Here is a 21,992-nt window from a genome sequence, read left to right on the forward strand (position 1 = left end):
CATGAGAAATGCCCCCAAAAAGTCCAACACAATCCTAGGGAAGAATGCATCTCTAGATATAACTAGGTTTATTAATTTATGCAGCAGGCAGCAGTAAATCCTAGCTGGCAAGGGAATACAATTCCCCTGATTAACTCCATGTAAGCTTCCAAACTTTTTCTTGTATATGAAGATGGATAAGAAACACAGCCTGCTGAATCTAAACCCTGGGGACTTTCCTTCTTTTTCAAGCTCCAATGCCAAGCTAAGTGACTGTGGAGTGAAATCAAATAACAGTAATAAAAGGACAGCTCTATTGTAGTCTTTCAATCAAATAAAATTCATTACTGTCACTTTATTAGACTTAACTCTCAACTGGTGCCACCTAAGCCTAGCAGTCACTCTTGCCTGCTTATTGAAAAGCACTGCAGTTAGTCAAAACTCAAAACCAAGTTTAGTTTCAGCAAAAACCATTATGACTGCTCTCACTGCACAGGGCTTAATCACTAAGCTGCCTCCCTGCTGGGAAGGTTTATCAATAGGTACACACAAGCAGGCTAAAGCTTTTAGTTTTGCAATATCAGTAGAGAGAAGCAAGAACAAAAGAGTCATAGAATCAATAAGGTTGGAAAAGACCTCAAAGATCATCAAGTCCAACCTGTCACCCAAGACCTCATGACTACTAAGCCATGGCACCAAGTGCCACATCCAATCCCCTCTTGAACACCCCCAGGGATGGATATTACCAAATATTTTGCCTTTTTTGTTTTTGTTTTTAGACTCACAGAAGGACCTGGGAGGAGAAGATTGAGAGACAGGACTCAGGAGCCACTGGCCATGCAAAAAAAATGAGCACCTTTGTGTGCTACCTGGCTGTGAACATGCAGCCCAATCAACAGCTTGGGGACAGCAGAACAGGTGGAATTCAGAACTTCCCAAGATCGGTTTGCTGCAGTGCTAATATATTCTTTGACATAATTTGCCTTTTACAAACTCCATTTTGGTCCCCATGATCTTTGCTTTAAAACTGGCACCTGTTGTCTTCCATCCTCCAAGATCTAATAAGAGAATTGTCAAATCAAGAGGCTGTTACTTTCCCAGGGAGGAGCTTAAGAAGCACAAGGCAGTGCTGTGTTGAAGGCAAGGAAAGCAAGCAAGCTGACCTGGTGCACATGTATGGCAGGTGAGGACATAGCTCTACAGTGGAGAGGTGGAGTGACAGGACTTGGGAAAGAAAGACAGAGATTCACCCTAGGTGTTGGAATGTGTACATGTCCTCTTTTTCCATGGAATGAGGGGAACTAAGCTCCCAGACACCGTGTTCCAGGGTGCCTTGGTACGATGGATGGGCATCTTTCTAAAAACCATTGAGTATACCTTAGGGGATTTAGAGCATGGTTCACAGTAATTGGGCTAAGCATTTTGACTTGTATTATGCAGGACATGAGACCAGATTTTGAATGGCTCCTTTGGGTTGAAAACAACCCAGGCTTTAAACAAACAAACAAACAAAAAGTGAAGGAACCATTTAGGCTGAAGGTGGCTGGGGGGAAAATAATAAATAAATAAATCCACAGCTCAGTGAAAAGGTCATTTTTGTCCATAAGAAGACTCTTCAGTGATTCTGGCCAGCTCAAAGCTTGAGGTCCCACCTGAAATGAAGCAGGAGGGTACATCAATATTCCTGCAGCAGAGCCAAAAAGCAATGAGTGCCCAGGTTCTTGGAGTTATCTTTTTCTGTTGCAAGGTTCTCAGCTTCAAACAGATGGATACACACTGCCCAGCACATAAAACAGAACAGAATAGAACAGAACAGAACAGAACAGACCAGGTTGGAAGAGACCATCAAGATCATTGCATCCAACCTATCATCCAACACTACTTAATCAACTAAACCATGCAACCAAGCATCACATCAAGGCTCCTCCTAAACACCTCCAGTGATGGTGACTCCACCACCTCCCTGGGCAGCACATTCCAATGGCAAATCACTCTCTCTGTGTAGAATTTCCTCCTAACATCCAGTCTGAACCTCCCCTGGTGCAGCTTGAGACTGTGTCCTCTTGTTCTGGTGCTGGTTGCCTGGGAGAAAAGCCCAGCTCCTGCCTGTCTTCAACCTCCCTTCAGGTAGTTGTAGAGAGCAATAAGGTCTACCCTGAGCCTCCTCTTCTCCAGGCTAAGCAATCCCAGCTCCCTCAGCCTCTCCTCCATACAATGATGGGAAGCAAAAAGACAGGGCATGAGCTTTGAAATAGAAGTGGGAGTAATAAAAACTATCATTGGATATCCCTGAGTTTATAAATAAGTGCACTGAGACAACAGTTTTTCCTTCTGGGCCTTGACACAGCTGGGTAAATTCTGCCAGTTCAGTGGGGAAATAGCCAAGAGCAAGTCTCTTGTAGAAGGCAGGGAAGAGAAAAACCCTTTGGAGTCAGCAGAGATGGAAGACAAGGTGGCAACAAGACACCATGCCACTGCTCAGCCTGGTAATCCTTTTTGCACAGGGACTCACTACAGCTGTAATACCCTTTCTTGTTTGTTTTACTCCTATACCACTTCCAGGAAAGCCCATGTTACACAAGTAAATTAGGTGCTCCCAAGAGCATACACAAAATCTTAGTACCTGTTCTAAATGTACAGCATGCAATGTGGAGAGCAACCAGGAGTGATAAGCCAATCCCAAAGAAACCTTCTGGAAAAGATAACTCCTTAGAGGAGGAGTTAGGGGGAACCTCTGCTTACAGTGAATTACATCCTGCCTCCCCGCTGATCTCCAGAAGCAACATCAGTTTGACAGGAGCAACCCCTACACCAGCACGATTTAACAGGGGCTAGTCAAGGGAAGCCCAGCAGGGCTGCTGCAAGGAAGGTCACCCTGCCACTTGTCCAGGTTAGTGCCTTCTCCATGCTCCCAATTACAAGCCTGCTCTTCCTCAGCTAAACGGCCTGGAAAATTAAATGGGAAATCAAATCTGGAAGACTTGCTGTGCCAGTTCAAGAGGTGGCTGAAACCGATACAGGCTCATGTGTGGGGTAAATCAATCTCAGTGCCACCAGCAATAAGAAAATCCATGCAAACTGCAAGAAAATAAAACCAATGAAACAAAAAAAAAACCCAGGCAAGTCAGGCAACAGAAGAGATGCACTTCAATGCACTAACATTTAATAAAAGCAGGAGCCAGGGATCAAGGGGTGAAATAAGAAAATAGATTTATATGAAACCTAAAGGATGTCATCAGCACTACCGTAAAGAAGTCAAATAAACTACAAGAAAGAAATATCAAAGCTGTCCACGACCTCATTTGCTACTGCACTGATCTTACCATCCAAACGAGGCTACAACTTCAAGAGGAGCTATGAAAAAATCAGAGCAGTGTGGTGAACCAGGGCAGCCCTGGCTCACCATAGCTTGCAGCCAAGTGTGGGCTCAGCCCCAGCCACAGCAAGGGCAGAGCTGGCACAACGCTCAGAGGTTTTGGTGACTGAGTGGAGAGAATAAACCAACCTGTTCAGCAGAGAGCAGACGTAGCAAGTCCCCAGCCTTCCTGTAAGAACAGAGCTATACATTCACTAGTGTTCTCCATCATCCCATGGGTCAATGCACAAAGGTATCTCACAGCCAGGCTTGCCAGTGATCCGATCCCCCAGCTGGATGTCTCCAGCTCACAATGCAGCCCCCTCAAAGTCTGGGAACCCCTTTTAGGACTTCTGTGAAGACAGCTAGAACTGCTGGAAGATGGCACCCTATGAGATGACATTCAATGCAGTAGGTTGCAAATTAGGTGCCTCCTCCTGAACTTACACCGCATTCTGATGCAAAGTGCTTAAAAAACCAGTGGGAGGCAAGAACTAAAGCAAAAGTTCCAGACAGCATGAACTATTTTAAAAGAAAGATTCCCAGCACCCCATTTAGACTTGTTTCCAGCTTATCCATGAAGCTCTGCTAAACATACTAAGGCTTAATTCTCACAAATGTGATTCTCTTCCCAGAGTTAGCTAAGTAGCAATGCTTCAAAAAGAAAAGCAAATACCAAATTGTGGGAGTTGGATTATTCATTCATGGGGTAAAAGTCTTCATATATGAATGTATACAGATATTCCCACTTTGTGCCTGATCTAAACATATGTAGATTTTACACTCTGACACACAAACCATCTATTATGCAATGGCCCATGTACATGGCTGGGCTGCTTTTATCCTTGACTGTGTCAGGAAGATTCACAGGAGCTGTGTGAGAAACAGAATTAGCTTCTAGTTAAAAGACTAAAGAAAGTTTAAGAGCCTCACCTAAAATGAAAGGAGGGAGAGAGAAGAAGAGAAATCAAAGAGCCAGGATTTAACTGGACAACAAGATGAAATAAGAAAGTTTCAAAGCTTGAAGTTATTTGATGTTGGAACTGGTGCAGTCTGAGCACATCAAACCAGCTGGTAAAAATTTGCCCAAACTGTCCATTAAATCTTGCTCCCAACAAGCCTTGCTTTTGGTTTTGCCCTGCTTCTTGCTTCCCATCAAGCCTTGCCTTGGCTTCAGGCTCTGCCAACATCCCATCATCCAAACAGGCTGGTGTGCAAAAATCAGCACAGCACCACAGTGATGAAAGTAAACATCTGTTTAGTATGAAAGATGGATAAGACCCCACTCCAGCAGAGTTATTAATGCACTCCAGCTGGTTTATGTAGCTGCCTTCATGCAAATCATTGTGCTGGCTTCCAGTTGCTTCACATTGCACGGGTGATACAAAGCAGGCAGAAGAACCCAGTCTCAGCTAGAGCCAGCACAGGAATCTCCAAAGGGCATGGAAACTCCTGGTGAAAATCAGAACAAATCACCACAAGCAGAGCTTTGCCACCATCTGAAACCCTTTGGATTTAAAATCCAAAATCATCCCAGCCCAAGGATTAGCCAGGAGGAGGTAGCAGCTGCAGAAGCCACAGGCTGGGGAACAGGGACATTGGTTAAAACAGCACTTGCTATTTGGTGAGAGCCTGAGTTCCACTGAGCATCACAAAAAGCCAGAGGGACTGGGTTCATGGCCAATCCATGTCCAGGACAGGGGAAACAATGCTTTTGCATTGCCCTAGGCAGACACCTGCTCTTCCTTTGAACAAGGGAGGGGGCTCAAGTTCAGCCTGGATGAGACAGGACAGAAGCCAAGAGGCCTCAGCTGAGCAGCTCCAACTACACCCCACAGACCTGCCTTCTCCCCACACACTGCAACCTGAGGGCCAACATGTTTGTATCTGAGCAAGGGCTTGTGTCTGAAAAGATGCAACACACACAAGAAAGGATGTAGCTGGGAGTTTTACAGCACACAGAGCATAGGAAGTTGCCATGAACTCAGAGGATTCAGGTGTAGCTGAAGACCACAGACTCATCTGATAGTTTTTCTCCATCGAGGAGCACAGACCATTAAGTGCAATGCTTCACATTATGCCTCCCAAATATCCACTTAATTTTGATTCAACAAGGCACTTGTGCTAATAAAAATTAAAGCCAGCAGGGTCTGTTGAGTGTGTAATAGATGTGTGGAAGAGCAGTGTGTGCAGGTATACCTAAAATTAACTACAAACACTAAAACTGACTACTTTCCAAACCTCATCAAGCCTGGAGAACGCTGCAGTCACTGGATGCATGCATGCACTTGGCAGGCTGCTGTTCAGGTACCTGGCCAGCTCCTTACCACACCAAGACTCCTCCAGGTTAGGGGAGGGAGAACATCCCTGCACTAGGCATCTCTCCTTCCCACCATGCTAACCTCTAGATGGAGTCTGGATGTTTCTGAGAGCAGATATTGCCAAGTACTTACCTCTTGCTACTGCCTGCCAGAACCAAAGGCAGCTGCAAAGTAATACATTTCTACCAGATTTGCACATGCATGAAGGTCTATGGCTCTGTACTGGTGCAAGAGAGCTGTGTGGGTGCACAGGGAGGTGAGAGAGGAGAGGTCAGCTGCATGAATGGTAGACACAGCAGATCCATTTAATGATTAAACACACATGATTGTTTGCTTATAAAACGCAGTGTCACATAAATCTGCTAGGAGCTAATTGCCTAGTATAGCTCACGGTGCTGCTTCAGTCAGCTGCTGAATGATAAAGGGACTTTTAGAAAGCAGAGAAAGCCAGGGGAGCTTTGCTCTCTCACCTCTGCCGCAGCTTCCAAAACATTTTCATTTCCAGCTCCTGCAAGGTCAATGCTTATTCCCTCTCTTAGGGGGCAGGCAAGACAGCCACAGATCCCAGAGTGAAAACTGGGGTTTGGAGCAGAGCAGGGAGGCATGAGTGATGTACTCTCTGCCTCAGAGCTCTTCCAACTTCACCCTGATTTTAACTTCCCAGGCACAAGGTTTACAAGTCACCTGGGCTGTATGTATCTGAGTATCTTCCCACCAATTTCCCTGAATTTCAGGCATATCCCTGTGGCTGTATCCCAGGATCTAGTCCCTTCCTACCTCACTTATACTTGATGCCCATGCAGAGCTTCATTGCAGCTGCAAAGCAGTTAGCTGAGGCTGAACCTGTAGAGAATTTGCCTGGAGATCTCCTCACATCCCCAGGGGCCTGTTGGGCTGCAGGTTGGAGGCACCCTGGCAGCACAAGCAGCATTTCATGGCAAGAAGGTACACGATCTGTTTACACAGCAGGTTATATGGGAAATGCATTAGACTATTGGGGAAAAAAAAAAACCAAAAACACCACACTTTAGCAAAACATGTGCATTCATCTTATGCCAGGAGTTGAATCCTACCCAAACAGCACTGCATTCCACCGAGAAATTATCCTCTATAAATCACTTGGGCAGGAGCAAGCCACATCCCTCACACTTCAGGCTGAGCCATCCACTGCAGTAACGACCCCATACAGACCAGCCCTTGTGCTGACAGAAGGGATGAGTGGGATTCTCCACTGAGACCTCATGGAGAAGCAGATTTATTGCTGGGACAGCTCTACCAAGGGTGGCAGTACCACAGTGGGGATCTGTTAGAGGTTTGATTCAGACCATCATATGTACAGACCTTCATCACTGTGCACATGGTTGCTCAAAGACAGTGAAGCATATCCATAACTTAGCTCAGCTGTTTGGCTAGGAAAAGCAGCTGCCTGGAGCTGTGCCATTCCACTCTTGCTGCAGTGAGAGCTCCCATAGGCCAAGGGATAGGTATGTTGGACCTGTGGGCTCCCTTGGCACCAAAAGGGCTTGGAGGAGTAAACAGAAGCTAGTAGAGAAGAGTTATTTGGGATATAAAGCAAGTCACAGTATCACTAAGGTTGGAAGAGACCTCGAGGATCATCAAGTCCAACCTGTCACCACAGTCATTTTGCTCAATAGCTGCAGTTTGGCACATGATCTCCAAAACAACAGCAGACACCAGATCAGGGACCTACCTCCCTCCTTTGGGAAAAGGAGAGGATGCAATGAAGCAGAAGGATGCTGCAAGTTCAATTTTCATCCATACGGTAGGGCAGCAGGGAGCCAGATCTTCCTCTCACCAGCACAGATTCCTACCTCTCAGGACAAAACCATATTTATTCTCTTTGTAACTGTTCCACAGCCCTTCTCACCTTAATGCCAGCATTGTTCTCCCCAAACCTGAGCCAGTTCCTAACTTCCAGCTTCACTAGGCTATACCATGCTAGTGTTAATTAAATGTTGAGATTGGAAGCTAGAGTGCTGCTGAGAAGGAAACCCACAACCCTTCCACCTAACATGAACATGTGCAATAAAAAGCAGATAAAGTTGTGAGACACAATTAAGTGGGATCATCTCCTCATCTCTCAGCTGCACTAAATAATTTACAAGGCCATTTGGGGACTGACATGCAAAGCAGCTCAACAATGACTTAACAAAAAAAGCATGATATGCTATCCTTTCATGGTTTCCAGGTGTTGGGACCAATTTACTTTGTAGCAATTTTCATTTCTGGGCCTTTTTCCCCCCTCTCCTCCCCACGAAAACCTGCAGCTGCCAACTATGCTGGCATCTACAACAGCTAGGAAACGAATTTCCCTGTGAAGCAAATTCTTCCAGGATGAATTGAATGAAGGCAGAGCTCATAATTGCACATTACTGAAAACATTTCTGATAAAAAAAAAGGGGGGGGGGGAGAGATATTTTTATCCACATCTCCAGTTGAAAATTGCTGGGAAAGATGCTTTTGAAAAGCCATCATCTCCAAGCATGTAATTATCAGATCCTTGAACAAAAACACACAGGCAAAGGAAAAAAAAAACCCAAAAAAACTACTTTCACTTGAATAAAATAAAAAAAACAGTGGGGATGGCAATTGTTGGGAATGGAAGGAGGAAAATTCCTCCTCATCCTCTGTGATTTTGTGTGTCTCTTAAATTGCCAGACTGATTTGTAAATCCACAGATTAATACGTGTGGCAGCTGAGAACATCAGGCTTGGTAAGTAAATGTTTGGGTTTTTTTCCCTGTTATGAAGAGAGTAATAATAATATTTTTAAGAGCTCAGAAGCGGGCTGGCAGTCAGGCTGGCAGTCAGGCTGGCAGTCAGGCTGTCACAGAAGCAGAATTTCCTAACTCCCACTTAAGCACGCTTGTCTTGTAACAGTATTCTGCCACCTTGAATAGACAGCCATACAATGACCTGGGGGTCCTATCCTATCAAGGCTTAAGACCATGCATACCCTGATGGGATTACTCATATGCTAAAAATTATGCAGTAGCTGAACTGACAGCTGAAAAGAGCCTTAAATGTTCTTAGGCCTGGTAGCACTCAGTTGTCAACCGATGAACACTGCTAAATATTTATTTTTGCTCTACTTTCTCTCCTCCAGTTCTGAGCCAACACCTCTTTCTGATTGTTATTACTTGTTAGCTTTAATTGTTTCTTTTGTTTGCAACACCTACTCGTGCCTAAACACAAAAGCATAGGCACCCTTCCCTGCAAGTTGCTGAACACCTTTTTCTGACCTTCTGGGTAAAATTGCATACGCTTTCCATCTCTGAGTTAAGTAGATACCATCGTGAGCAATAAACATTGGCATGCACGTACAGGTATCAAATTCAACAGTCTGTTTTCAAAATGAATAAAATCCTACATGCCCTAACCTATGCAAACACTTCAGCAGTCTGGTTATCTTGAGCTTACATGGATTAACAAAAGAAAATAATATTATCAAGAATAATGAACCTGGACATAAAGCCAAACCCAAGATTTAACATACCACAAAAAAATTCAGTCCCCTGCTATGGGTTACTCAAAGCCAGAGTGCACTTCTCCCAGTGGTAATGAGGTTTTCTTAAGGAGGTTGGCAGGGAGGTGAATGTCTGGGCTGGAAGTGGACTCCAACAGATAGTGCAGGAGAGAAAGCCTCTAGACAATATGGAGTGACATTTGCATTACAGCTGCCTGGCCTTTGCATTGAAAAACATGATGCTGCTAATAACTACGTCCTAGTGAGATGTGTATCAGCACAACCTTTTAAGAGGAAAACTTCTGTAATCTCCTTGTGTGAGAGGAAAAATGCAGTAAAAAGACAACTCATTTCTATAGGCCATGATAAGTTGTAGGAAACTACTTTAGTCCTTAGGGTGCTTGGTTGCATGGTTTAGTTGATCAGGTGGTGGATGATGGCTTGGACACGATGATCTTGAAGGTCTCTTCCAACCTGGTTTATTCAATTCTATTCTATTCTATTCTTTTCTTTTCTGCTATAAAACTAATTTTAGTGGAATAGGTCACCTTTAGAAAAGAGACAGAACTTATTTTCACTGCATAGATAATCTTATTTATTCTTAACACAGCCAACACAGCTTTAGAGATCTGGCCACTGAAGTCTTAAAGTCATCATCCAGTATCTTTAAGATCTTATGGAGGATGGGTGAGACATCACAAGGCTGCCAAATAGCAGAATGCAATATTCAACTTGAGAAAAAAACCAAACAACACACCAACCAAAACAAAGAGGAGTCATGCCAGAATGGAGGTGACCATCTGTGTGTGAGCTGCTAAAAGACAAGAAGTAGAACTATCCAGAAACCTGGATCTTAAGCACAGTAATGGTGATAAATAAATCATGACCATTCAGTTCCTGTCTGTGACAGAGCAACAGTTCTGGGGAATTGGAAGATGAATTTGTAACATCTCAGTTTCAGAAATACTTCTGATACTGTTTCATATGCTATCTTTATTGATGATCTGGATGAGGGGATTGAGTCAGTCATCAGTAAATTTTGCAGGTGACACCAAGCAGGGAGCAGATATTGATCTGTTAGAAGGTAGAAGGGCTCTGCAGTGGGACCTGAACAGGCTGGACACAGTCCAACATGATGGCATTCAACAAGTCCAAGTGCCAGATGCTGCACATTGAGCACAACAACCCCATGCAGTGCTACAGGCTGGGGTCAGTGTGGCTGGAGAGTAACCAAAGAGAAAGAGACCTGGGGGTCCTGATTGAGAGTTGTCTGAACATGAGCCAGCAGTGTGCCCAGGTGGCCAAGAAGGCCAATGGCATTCTGGCCTGCATCAGCAATAGTGTGGCCAGCAAAAGCAGGGAAGTCATTGTGTCCCTGTACTCAGCACTGGTTAGATCACATCTTGAGTGCTGTGTCCAGTTCTGGGCCCCTCAATTTAAGAAGAACATTGAGACCCTTGAACATGTCCAGAGAAGGCTGGGGAGAGGCCTCGAGCACAAGCCCTATGAGGAGAGGCTGAGGGAGCTGGGATTGTTTAGCCTGGAGAAGAGGAGGCTCAGGGGAGACCTTATTGCTGTCTACAACTACCTGAAAGAAGGTTGTAGCGAGGAGGGTGTTGGTCTCTTCTCCCAGGCAATCAGCAACAGACTAAGAGGACACAGTCTCAAGCTGTGCCAGGGGAGGTTTAGGCTCAAGGTGAGGAGAAAGTTCTTCACAGAGAGAGCTGTTAGCCATTGGAATGGGCTGCCCAGGGAGGTGGTGGAGTCACCATCCCTGGAGGTGTTCAAGAGAGGATTGGACGTGGCGCCTGGTGCCATGGTTTAGTAGTCATGAGGTCTTGGGTGACAGGTTAGACTTGATGATCTTTGCAGTCTTTTACAACCTTATTGATTCTATGATTCTATCCTTGTGAGTATGTTTGGGAAGCAGTACACAGATGATTATGACGTGTCTGCAAAACTGATTGGAAAACCACACACTGAGAAAATTAATCAGTTGTTCACCATCAGAAGGGATGGATGTATTAAGGTTCTGTGTTGGGTTGTTCTCAGTCTGGAGAGACTCTAGGATTTCTTGAAATGACCCAGACAATCACAGAGATTGCTCTTAATAACTTTATAGACAGCTGCCAGTGATGAGGGAGTGGAGGCAGACTAGGAAATAAATTTTGAATCCATAATGATTCATACATGTTTGAGAATCCAAGTATACCTCAGTGGAGGTGCATGGAAGCTACCAAACCTGGGTAGAGATAAGCAAATGAATAAAAGATGGGGACAATCTAGCTATGTAACAGTTGAGGAAGGAAAGTCCAGATACAGTGGACTGCAAACCAACTGTAATTCCACAGTGCTATGTCATCTGCAAGAAAATGTAACAACCTGGTACATATAAATGGGACTATAATCTGCAGGATCTGTCATATCCCTTCATTTAACTCAGCACTGACAATTCATCTCAAATGCAGTGCTCAGGTTTGAGTACCACAGTTCAAGAAAGATGTTCAGATGGAGTTCATTCAGATAGAATCAGCACAGTCTGGTCTGACATCTAGAAGACCAAAGCTTCTGAGACTGAGAGGAAGAATGAGTTGTCTATGCTAAAGAGAAGAGAGAGAGGAGAGAGACAGTGTAATTGCTGCCTTCAGACGTCCTGAAGTGCAATGCACAGAGGGAAGAAATAATCTGTCGTCTGTGTTAGGACAGGAAACAATGGCATCAAAACCACAGATGCAGAAAGCTTTTCCTTTAATTCTGAAGTCTAGTGAATGAATTGGAGCTGATGTGGTGTTTCCAGCATGGATGTATTCAAATGCAAGGTGGAGGGATGATAACATAGGTATAGCTGATACTAGCTCAGGGCAAAAGAATGGCCCAGACAAACTCAGCCCAGTTTCGGTTAAAGGAAATTAAGATTGCTGTGATTCAGCTCCAGACCCAGGGATGTTTGTCTTGGTACACTCATCCTGATTTCTTTTAATCTTTCATTTTGCTACAACTCAGGCAAAGCTGACAAGTGACGTAAGCAGCTTGATGAGCAGGAGTTATATTAAATAGCACTATTGTGATAAATTCTTCAATAAGAAAGATAAAATCTTTCTTCCTAGGAGATTTAGCCATGATTTTCTCCTGTCTTATTCTAGCTCCTCACATTAGTTTTCTATCTCTTTCAGCTATTTTTTTTTTCCTATTTCTCCCCCTGTTTATACAGCAAATAGGGAAGATCTGAGGCTATTGCACAGAGCAGAGCACAGTACAGGGGAGTTGATCCCCTGAAAATCACCCAGCAGGAAGGGACAGAGATCTATAAACAAGTCTCTTTTCCTGGCCATTCCCATCCTGCAAATAAAGAGTGCAGCTTGCAGGTCAGGAAAAAGGTACAAGAAATTAGCTATGCTCTCCTGATCTGCAGAGCCTAGATTACTTATGCTAAAAGCATGGACTGTAATGGCAGCAAAACCCCAAACAAACTAAAACCAAAGAACAAACCTGAAGAGACAAACACTGAACATCCTCACCTATTACCCTTATTTTAATTTTGCCTTCTATGCAGACCACATTTTAAAAAGAAAAATACAATGAAGACACTCAAATGCATATATATGAAACACAAAGGGTCTTGTAAAGTTGCCTGTGCTGTAGTAAATTAACTCATTTGAGCTGGTTTGTGATGGGATCTTCATCTGGTCACCTGCAGCTGAATGAAGGAGATTCAATAAGCTCTGTTGTTCTGCTCACTCCCGCACTGATCCTGCAGGAAGGTCTGAGGGAACACAAAGTTTCCTACAGCAAAACATACAGGATCTTCCTGGACTTCAGAAAGGCCACAAAACATCTCAGATAAGCCCTCCAATTGCAAGAGTACAGGGTCTTTTGTGGAAACATGCTACCACGCTGGTAGCAGCAGAGCCACAGACAAGCTTACTCTAACCAACCACAAGAGAAATGCTTCTTTCATAAATAAATAAATAAATAAATAAATCACCACTAGTTTGCATTTTTTGACCATTCCATTCTGACAAACAGACAAAAGCTCTGTGCTACTAAAATGTCCCTTTAGAAAACTTTCAAGAGAGGCTGGAGGAAAGGGAAGACATGGCAGGACCCTAATAGTGGTGAACCCAAGAAGCACTTCTGAAGTATTCAGGTGCCTCTTTGAAACAATCCATCTGGTTTCTGGTTTTGCCTATCCCACTTAAAATGCTAAAATGAGTGATAGGATGGCAATTCACAGCTGAGTGACCAAAAGAGACCTCCCTGACATGCCAGCAAAGTCAAAGTCCCCTATTATTGATTGCAATCAATCCCTCTCAAAGCTTTTTTCTGTGCACTAAAACAACTAAGAAGAAAAGGAACGGTAGACATGAAATGAGATGGTTGATTATCCCTTCTCTCTGTTTTTGCTTTGTTGCTGGTGCAAAGGATAGCATCATATGTAGGTTGCTGAAGAGAACAGCACCTACTGTGTAATGAAAGCCTGGGTTTGGTCCTCAGGAGCACCACCAGCACAAGCTGTATGGGTGTGAAACCAGGGTGAAAAAGGCTTCCTTTCCAGCTCAGTAACTCCACCATGCCCTTGTATGTGACAGAGCTATGCACACTATTGACCTAAGGTTCCCCAGTAAAGGTTTGGGGCTGAGATGAGGAACCTTTCTCATTTGATCACCAAACCCTCAAACAGAATCACCATTTTCAGCCACACTGCTGTCACTGGGACTTTGATGCGGGAGGCACCAGATGCCTCTGGTGACATGCTGGAGGAACTGGATGATGCCCTCTGTGGTTGGTGGTATCCAGGAGAATCCTCCAGCACAGCTGGTGTCAGCTACCTCTGAGCTAGGGGCCCAGTTTATGGCTCAGCCCCAAGAGCAATGAGAGCTCCTGCCAAGCTGTCTTTGATCTTTTCATGGAACAGCTGCATTCCTGCTGTGTTAAATCACGCGCCCAGACTCCCTCTGCCTACCAGGATATCTTGGGCAGCTTCAAAATAAGCCCCAGCCCACAAACCACTCCTTGGTGTGCTGTCACAGTAAGTGGACATTGCACCATCCATGGGATTAGCCAGCACAGCCAAGTTAAGCTGCTTTACACCTAGTTTAGTTTACCACTCAGATTCAGGGAGAGAAAACAAATTTCTGAAGTTAGGTTCACACTTTAGGGCATCTTGAGGCCAAAGAGAGGACAAAGTCAGTCCCACTACATCACTTCAGGCAATATAAAATGATTCAGAATTGGTAAATTACCTCTGTACTTCCAACTCCAATGTCTGCTTTCAGAAAGGAAACACATCAGAGCAGAGGAGCAAGCTCCATGCAGCATATTTAGCTGCACCAAGCAGACCTACAGCATGCAACAAAGTACCTGAATACTGCACCCAGTTAGAAATAGCAGGGCTGGTCCACCCTGGAAAAACTGGGGACCAGGATTTGGTGACTGCACCCTTTCTAAAGGTGCCCTTCTACACTCACCTACCCAAGCTTTTGCAGAAATGAAATAGATTCTTTTATACTCCACAGCAACAGTGAATTGCTCACCCCAGCTCTCCAAAACAGGGGTTAGCAACTCATTGAAATGGCAGATTTCTGGCAGGAGGTGAAATATTCAATTTATTAGACAAGGCAGTGGCAGATCACACTGGAGGTAGAGGTGATGGCAGTGATTTCACCACATTCAGCAGAGTCCCTTACTCCTGTCTTCCCCTCCAGCCCCCTAGTCACCATTGCTGCATGCCCAGCCCGTTCACACGCTCATCCAGAAAACTTAAAGAGCTACACTTAGATTGTGGTTGGGGTTTTGTTTGTTTGTTTAAACTAAGCAGCTGTAAAGGCTCTGCAATATCTGAGGTGCCTTAAGAACAGCCCCTGTTTGTCAGTCTTCTTAACTGGAGAAGGGCAAGGAGGGAGGCAGCCTGAGTTGTATTCTCCAGTGATCGCAGGGAGAAATTCTCCCCGGAGAAACAAAGATATTTCGCTAAACAAAGCAATTAAGTCACAGTTTAGTTGCAATGGCGTGGCTTTGTGAAATCCCCTTCAAAGTAGTACATGACATTGTAAATGATATTTATGGTGGTTAAAAGAAATCAGAGTGTAAACAAAAGTAAACTACGGGGTGGGGAAGATATAGAGAGAGGCTCACTCACCAAAGTCTGACTGCAAATCCTTTTTCAGTCCACAAAGCATGTCTGCTGTTATCTATCAAATCATTCAACTAATTGCAACAGCCGCTCCTTTCTCTGTCCCTGCCTGCACTGGAGGCAGGCTCACTTTCAGGCTGCCTAATACAGCCAAGCTGGGCTGAAGGCACACGCTGCTGCTCCTCACTCCGCGGCAGGAAAACAGGAAAGAATTGTCCCGGGCAATCCAGACTGCGAGGAATCAAATCTGTGGCAATCCTTTAGAAGGAAATGTTTTTACATGGCTCTTTAGCGTGTGACTCCCCAGTCCTGCGCAGAAATTGGAAAGTGAAGGGTATCGGGGTTTTTGAGCTGGTCCTGAAAATCCCGTGCTAGTTCTCTCGGCTCCGCTGGCCATCAGGCATTGCAAAGCAAAAGTTAGAAGCACGGTGATTAAACAGAACAGCTGGGTGAAGGCACTGAACCCTGACTGTCCAGCAGATGCAGCAAATGTCGAGCGTGCACTTCATTCCCAGCGGAATTCCACCTCACGCCTTGCCGGTCGAGAGCGGACATCATCCCATGGAGATGTACTGGCCCTTTCCTGCCCGAACCCTTCTGTGGCTTTCATGGGAATTACAGGCAGGGAAAAATAAATGATAATAATAAAAGGAATAACCAAAAGAAAGACGGGCAGGGGGTGCTGCGGCGGAGATAGGGCTGCCCTCTGCCAGCGCTCGCAGCCAGCTGCAGAAGTTGGCAAGCAGCGGAGCCTCCACAAACCTCCAAGTTGCAGCAGAAGCAGCAGCAATGGGGCTGAGCGCAGGAGGCTGCGACTGCAGTATTGCCTGACACACTTTCCTCTCCCCCACCCCCTCTTGGCAAGTGCTTGCACAGCCTCCAGCACCTTTCAAGGCAATGTCAAGCTGCTGTCAAAGCACTACACTGCCTCCCAAACACACACACACACACAGAGGGTGCTTGTAAGGGAGTAAGAGGCTGCAGTCTTGAGTCCTGCCTCCAGCGTTTTGTGAAAACTCTGTTTAACCCTTTCTTAGGAAGGGCAGAGGAACCAGCGCTGGCAAGCAAAATAGGTGCAAGTCCTGTGCTAGGATTTGACCAATCAATGGAACACAGTGAGGGGAGGTTTCAGGAGAAATGCTGATCTCCAGCTGGATCAGAGTCCTGCCCTCCAGCAGAGGATGCTTCATGGCTTCCTCTCAAACAGCTAGTCCTGCACCGTGGGTGGAGACAGGGTACTAGGGAAAAGAAAAATTGTAATAAACCACTGCCTGCTATTAAAATGACAAAGCAGACTGACTTGTGCTGGAGATACAGCACATGCAGCTATTGTCCTGGCTGTGGTATTGGTGTTGTCTGGGTTCATATCCCACCTGCAAGACTCCATTTCAGTTAAGCTGTGAGATGCAAACTCTGTTTGCACCAACTAGCCCACAGGTTATATCCAAAAGTCACTCTATTCCCTTGTGAACTGGTGTCATGTATAATGAGATTACATCTACAAATGGTGGAGAGCAAGACAAACATGCTCCATGACACAAAGGCACAAAAGCCATAGACATTTTTGTCTGAGGGTCCAGTCGTGTTAGAGACTTCTACTAGATCTGGCTGAAAATGGTCAAGAGGTTACAAGTTAAAAGGAAGCTCATAGAGAGGCAATAAGGTTAAGTCTTGTTTACTTAGGAAACAAATCAGGATAAACCAAACGGGCCTGAGCACATCTATGTGTGCCAGCAAGAAATTTTACAGACTTGGACACCTTAGCTCTGTGTGGCCCATATGAAGGAGAAGAACTGGGTTTCAGCCTAACAACAGAGTTCTTGCTTGGATTGAAATGCAGTAACGTGTCTGTTTTGGTTCAAACTCAGCTGTTTCCCCCACAGACAACTTATACAAAAGCAGTTAAATTACTAAGTAAGAAAAAAACTACTTACAAAAGAGGTATTTTGGTCCATAATTTGTTTTTAAGAAGTTGTTCAGTCTGACAATAGGCTTCATTAGTAATGGAGCCAAAATTTATAATTAGAAATCTTTTCACACAGCTATTAATGCTTTTGCTGCAGAAAAATTTCATCATCAAGAAAAAAACAACAGTTGCACCACAAATACAACAAGAAGCTGCTATTTTGAGAAGAACCCATTGCTTTGGATGCCATGAAATGGACATCCCCAATGAGGTGTTTTAGAGAAAAGCTAAAAATAATTGTTTGTGTTTCGATCGCTATAAAATTCTTCCCAGAATATTGGCTGCATTGAGAAAGGTTAAGAGAGGGTTAGTCTATTACCTAGTTGAAGCTGCTTGTTTTTATGGGTGAAAACTGGATGGAGCTGCCCTGTCCCTCTGCTGCTGGTGCAGAAAGAAAAGGCATTTTGGCTTTTCAAACCCAGAACTGCATGTGACAGTCACTGAGCTGACTGGCTGGCCAGCACACCAGGAGCCTGAAGAGGAGAAAGATGGTTACTTCGTGGGTTTTGGCCAAAACTCATAAATACACTTCCTGCATGTTTCAGGGTGCACTCTATTAAAACCAGCTGAAATGAACAGCTTGAGTTCCTAATGTGGAAGGAAAAGGGTACACTGCACACATCAACAAAATTAGGCAGCCCAAAAAGATATGTTGTATAGGCGTCACAACAAAGCATGAGGCAGCAACCTAAACTGTAGCTTGTTAAACTCAAGGAGCAGTACATAGAGTTTTGATTTGCCATGACATTATCTAAATTTGTGTTTGTGTGCTCAGAATTAGCAGCTATCTATCCAAAAATGCTCTGGCAATACCAACTACATACGAACCTCACCTAAGAGCATCTGGGTTTTACCTACACACTGTGCCCCTTGGAAAAAGAAGTTAATTTGAGGGGGAGAGGGAAGATGTTAAAAATGTCTTTCAGGGGGTGGGGGGACACAACAAACACACAAACAAACAAAACCAACCCAAAACCCAACAACAACAACGCAGCAACCTTGATTCTGCTTTCTTGGCATATACAGATCTATTACTACTATCTTATGACTAAATATGGTGTGGGGAAGGCTTCCTTGGGCCTCCACTTTGGTATAAAATGCTGAGCTAAAGGACAGCACAGGCTGAGCACAGTCCAGCTTCTCGGTGGTCCCATGTAGAAACACCCATCTCCACAGGCTCTTGCCTCTCATCCTCACAACTAAAGAGGTGATACTTGTCAATAGGCCACCACTGTAGAGAAAAGGGCATTTAGTTTGCCTACTGGAATGGGTGGCCCAGGGAGGTGGTGGAGTCGCCATCACTGGAGGTGTTTAGGAAGAGACTTGATGGGGTGCTTGGTGCCATGGTTTAGTTGATTAGGTGGGTTGGATGATAGGTTGGACATGATGATCTCAAAGGTCTCTTCCAACCTGGTTTATTCTATTCTACTGTTCTTGGGACACATCTGTTGGACATGCATGTTGTTTTACACACACACACGTGCTAATGCCTGGTACATCATTTCTTGGACCAAACACATACTGTCCTGTTCTTGACTCAGTATCTTTTCTCAGAGCCAACTTACAAACCTTCCCATAATCTCAGTGGGAGTGAAGCTACCAATCTTACATGGCCTGAATTGGTTGGCATGACATTTACAGAATATACTTTTATGCAAATAAGACAGGGAGAACAACAGAGGGAAGATCCCAGGCTATTCAGAGTATCAATGATTTAGTCCACTGCTTGACAACTATTTGTTCCTGTGATTTAAACCATTGCTTATTTAACCACATCCAGAAGCATCCTTGTCAGAAGCCACAGGGCTGTGGAACACTCCACGATCCTGAAATGGACCATTTAGTGTTGAACACGCTCTGAGCCCAGGAGAAAACGGAGAGGATCTTACATCACTCCACATTAGGAATTCTTAGGAGACACTCTGACAGCTGAATGAACACGATGAACAGTCAGCCACAGAAAAATGATGAGGAAAAACAGCCAACCACACACACACACACACTTACAGTGCACAGAGAAACACCAAAGTTCTAACCGCATAAAAAATCATATTAACAGCAAGAGAAATTGCTTTGGGTTAGGGAAGGTTCAGAAGATGCTGATGTAGATGCTTTCTATTTCTTTCAGATTCAGATCTTAAATTCAGATTTTTGTGTTGCCATCTCCTTCTCCTCATCCTGCTTCTTCAGTTTAAAAACACGTGCCCGCACATCAGGGATCTGCCTGGGCCTGAGGACTCCTCTCCCTGCTCACCCATCCTGTCAATGCTTGTTTCTGGAACAGCAGACCCGATGCTTCCAGATACTTTATTGGAAAGGCAGTTTCTGCTGGGAACCCCAACCCATCTCCATACAAAATCAAGAGGTTTGGAGAGTTTATACTTTACCTGACTGGATTTGGTTTCAGTGGAGAGGGAGGAGAGGAGGGACAAGAGGAAGAGACTTCACAGCTGATTACCCAGTTATCCACTGGCTACATATTTGCTCCATTTCATCTGCTCCAGTTTTACGTAGCTGTGCTTATTTAGAAACCCCAGACAACTGCATGTCAGCCTGAGGCCTGCAGCAGGGCTCAGCTTTGGTCTAAGCAGATGCTCTGGTTTTCACAGACAGACCCAAAATGCAACTCACTATTTCACTGATATATTTTTACTGGAAAGGGAGAAAGGACTTGAAAAAAAAAAAAAATTAAAGGGAAGAGTATTTAAACAGTTTAATAATGGAGTCAAAGGAAGAAGGCCTTGATTATTCTTTCCTTTAAGTGTAAATTCCACCAGCCAGTCCTAAACATTAATTCATTACAGGTAATGAACACTGAAAGATAAATTGACCCACCCAGTAGGCAATTAGAGCCCTTGCTGCACGCACACACGCAGAGTACCAAGACAGAGAGCACTGCTGGAGGTGCTTCCAAGACCCTCATCCATTCCCTCCACCACCAGCACACAACAAAACAGTCTCTGTGCATTGTTCTGCTTAGCCATTTCAGAAAGAGAAATCCACATCTGTCACTGCCTGCAGCGCTGCGGGGCGTGGAGGGGAAGGTGCTGGTGGGGAATGCAGGATGCCTCTCGGATCTGTGATTAATGGGAAGAAGGAAGCCCTGCTGTGACCCCTTCTCCATGTGACACTGGTGCTTCAGCATTCCCCCATTATGCATTTTGCCTGTGCACCAGCATCCTTAACTAGGCTGAAACACACACCAAAGGAAGAGGCTTTTGGTTCAGGAAAGAAACAAACCTCAAAACCAAAGCAACTTGAAGTTCCAGTTGACAATTGAAGCATCTGGCCTGTTCTCAGTGACCAACATTCCCTAGCTAACTTCAGATCTTCTCCCAACAACAGGGAATATTTCCTTCCCTATTCCGTGTAGTTGAAGCTCAGGCACTTGAAATTTCCCTTGCTAAATTCACAAACAAGTCAGTGAGTCTGTGTTGGGACAGCACTGGTCCTTCCTCTTCAAGTCAATCTAGTCTCGTCAGTTGGATCCCTGGCCAGAAATTACAGACCTCCTATGGTGCTGCCCTTTCATTTCACAAGCATCTAAAAGCTGGGTGAGTTACCTAGAAGATTTTAATCTAAATGAAGGAGTGAAAACTTCCCATCTTGACTTCATATAGAAAGAGGTCACCATACTCCACCAAAATGAACAACAAAACTACATTTAACTTCCTTGAAAAACTCCACTGGCTGGTCTCAGCCAGATGACAGAGCACAGAAATCCTTCTAACTTTAGAGGTGTGTATGTTGTTCACCTTGCAAATACAGGTTCACTGATGCTTCAGATTTGGTTTTGCCATGTGTATTCCTGGCAAAAACCATTTTGTGGAACAAAAGGAATAAATGCACACATAGCCGGGAGTAAAACTCAAGTCAAATGACTGAGCTAAGAAATGAGATGGGATGAACCAGCATCATTGTTAACAGCAACAAATTTAAGGGTTTGGCCTACATGAGAGAGGCTGTCACAGAAAAGAAACAGCCACACAGATTTGGGAATAAAAACATTCTAACCCAAAAGCCGCATGAGAAGAGCATGCTGCCATTTCAGCAGTCACAGTTTGCAACTACCTGAAGGGTGGTTGTAGCTGGGAGGGGGTTGGTCCCTTCTCCCAGGCAACCAGCACCAGAACAAGAGGACACAGTCTCAAGTTGCACCAGGGGAAGTTTAGGCTCGAGGTGAGGAGAAAGTTCTTCACAGAGAGAGCCATTGGAATGGGCTGCCCAGGGAGGTGGTGGAGTCACTGTCCCTGGAGACGTCCAAGAGGGGATTGGATGTGGCACTCGGTGCCATGGTTTAGTAGTCATGAGGTCTTGGGTGACAGGTTGGACTTGATGATCTTTGAGGTCTTTTCCAACCTAACTGATTCTATGATTCACAGAGGTTTCTTTTAACAATTTTAGGTACAATATACTTTCAGATGCACTAAAGCATTCATGACCATGGTTTTCATTCTGACATCACGCACATCTCTCATCCTTCTTCTGGCCTCCATTCCTTCATGGTCTGGCTTGCTACTCAGGCTTTTCTGAGCATACCATAGGGTCAGGTATGTGGTTTCTGCAACCATCTGCCAGAGGACAATATACCACTGGGTGAAACAGATATTTTAATTAGGAGTCAAGAGCCAGAAATAACAGGCACAATCACCAGAGTCATGCCTGCAAGCTATACCCCCACCAAGGTACAGTCTCACACCACTTCAAAGCATTTTCCAACATCTCTGGTTTTAACCTCAGTGGTTAACCCAG

At 44.6% G+C, this 21,992-nt stretch overlaps 1 protein-coding gene across 6 annotated transcripts in view; it reads right to left on the minus strand.

Moving 5' to 3' along the window:
* The window catches only part of GRIP2 (glutamate receptor interacting protein 2), a 314,019-nt gene that overhangs the window by 77,029 nt on the left and 214,998 nt on the right, over nt 1-21,992 (minus strand). Inside the window, exon 1 of one of the 6 annotated variants that reach the window (XM_068154132.1) lies at nt 15,281-16,037. The exons of the other annotated variants lie outside the window; for them this stretch is intronic. Coding sequence (XP_068010233.1) covers nt 15,281-15,320 — 40 coding nt within the window. The 5' untranslated portion in view covers nt 15,321-16,037. Of the gene's footprint in view, nt 1-15,280; nt 16,038-21,992 lie in introns of those variants that run through there. 6 annotated transcript variants of the gene reach the window in all.

This window comes from Melanerpes formicivorus, unplaced genomic scaffold (assembly GCF_026170545.1).
Source record: "Melanerpes formicivorus ecotype bairdi unplaced genomic scaffold, bMelFor1.0.p_v2 SCAF_28, whole genome shotgun sequence".
Taxonomy (NCBI): Eukaryota; Metazoa; Chordata; class Aves; order Piciformes; family Picidae; genus Melanerpes; species Melanerpes formicivorus.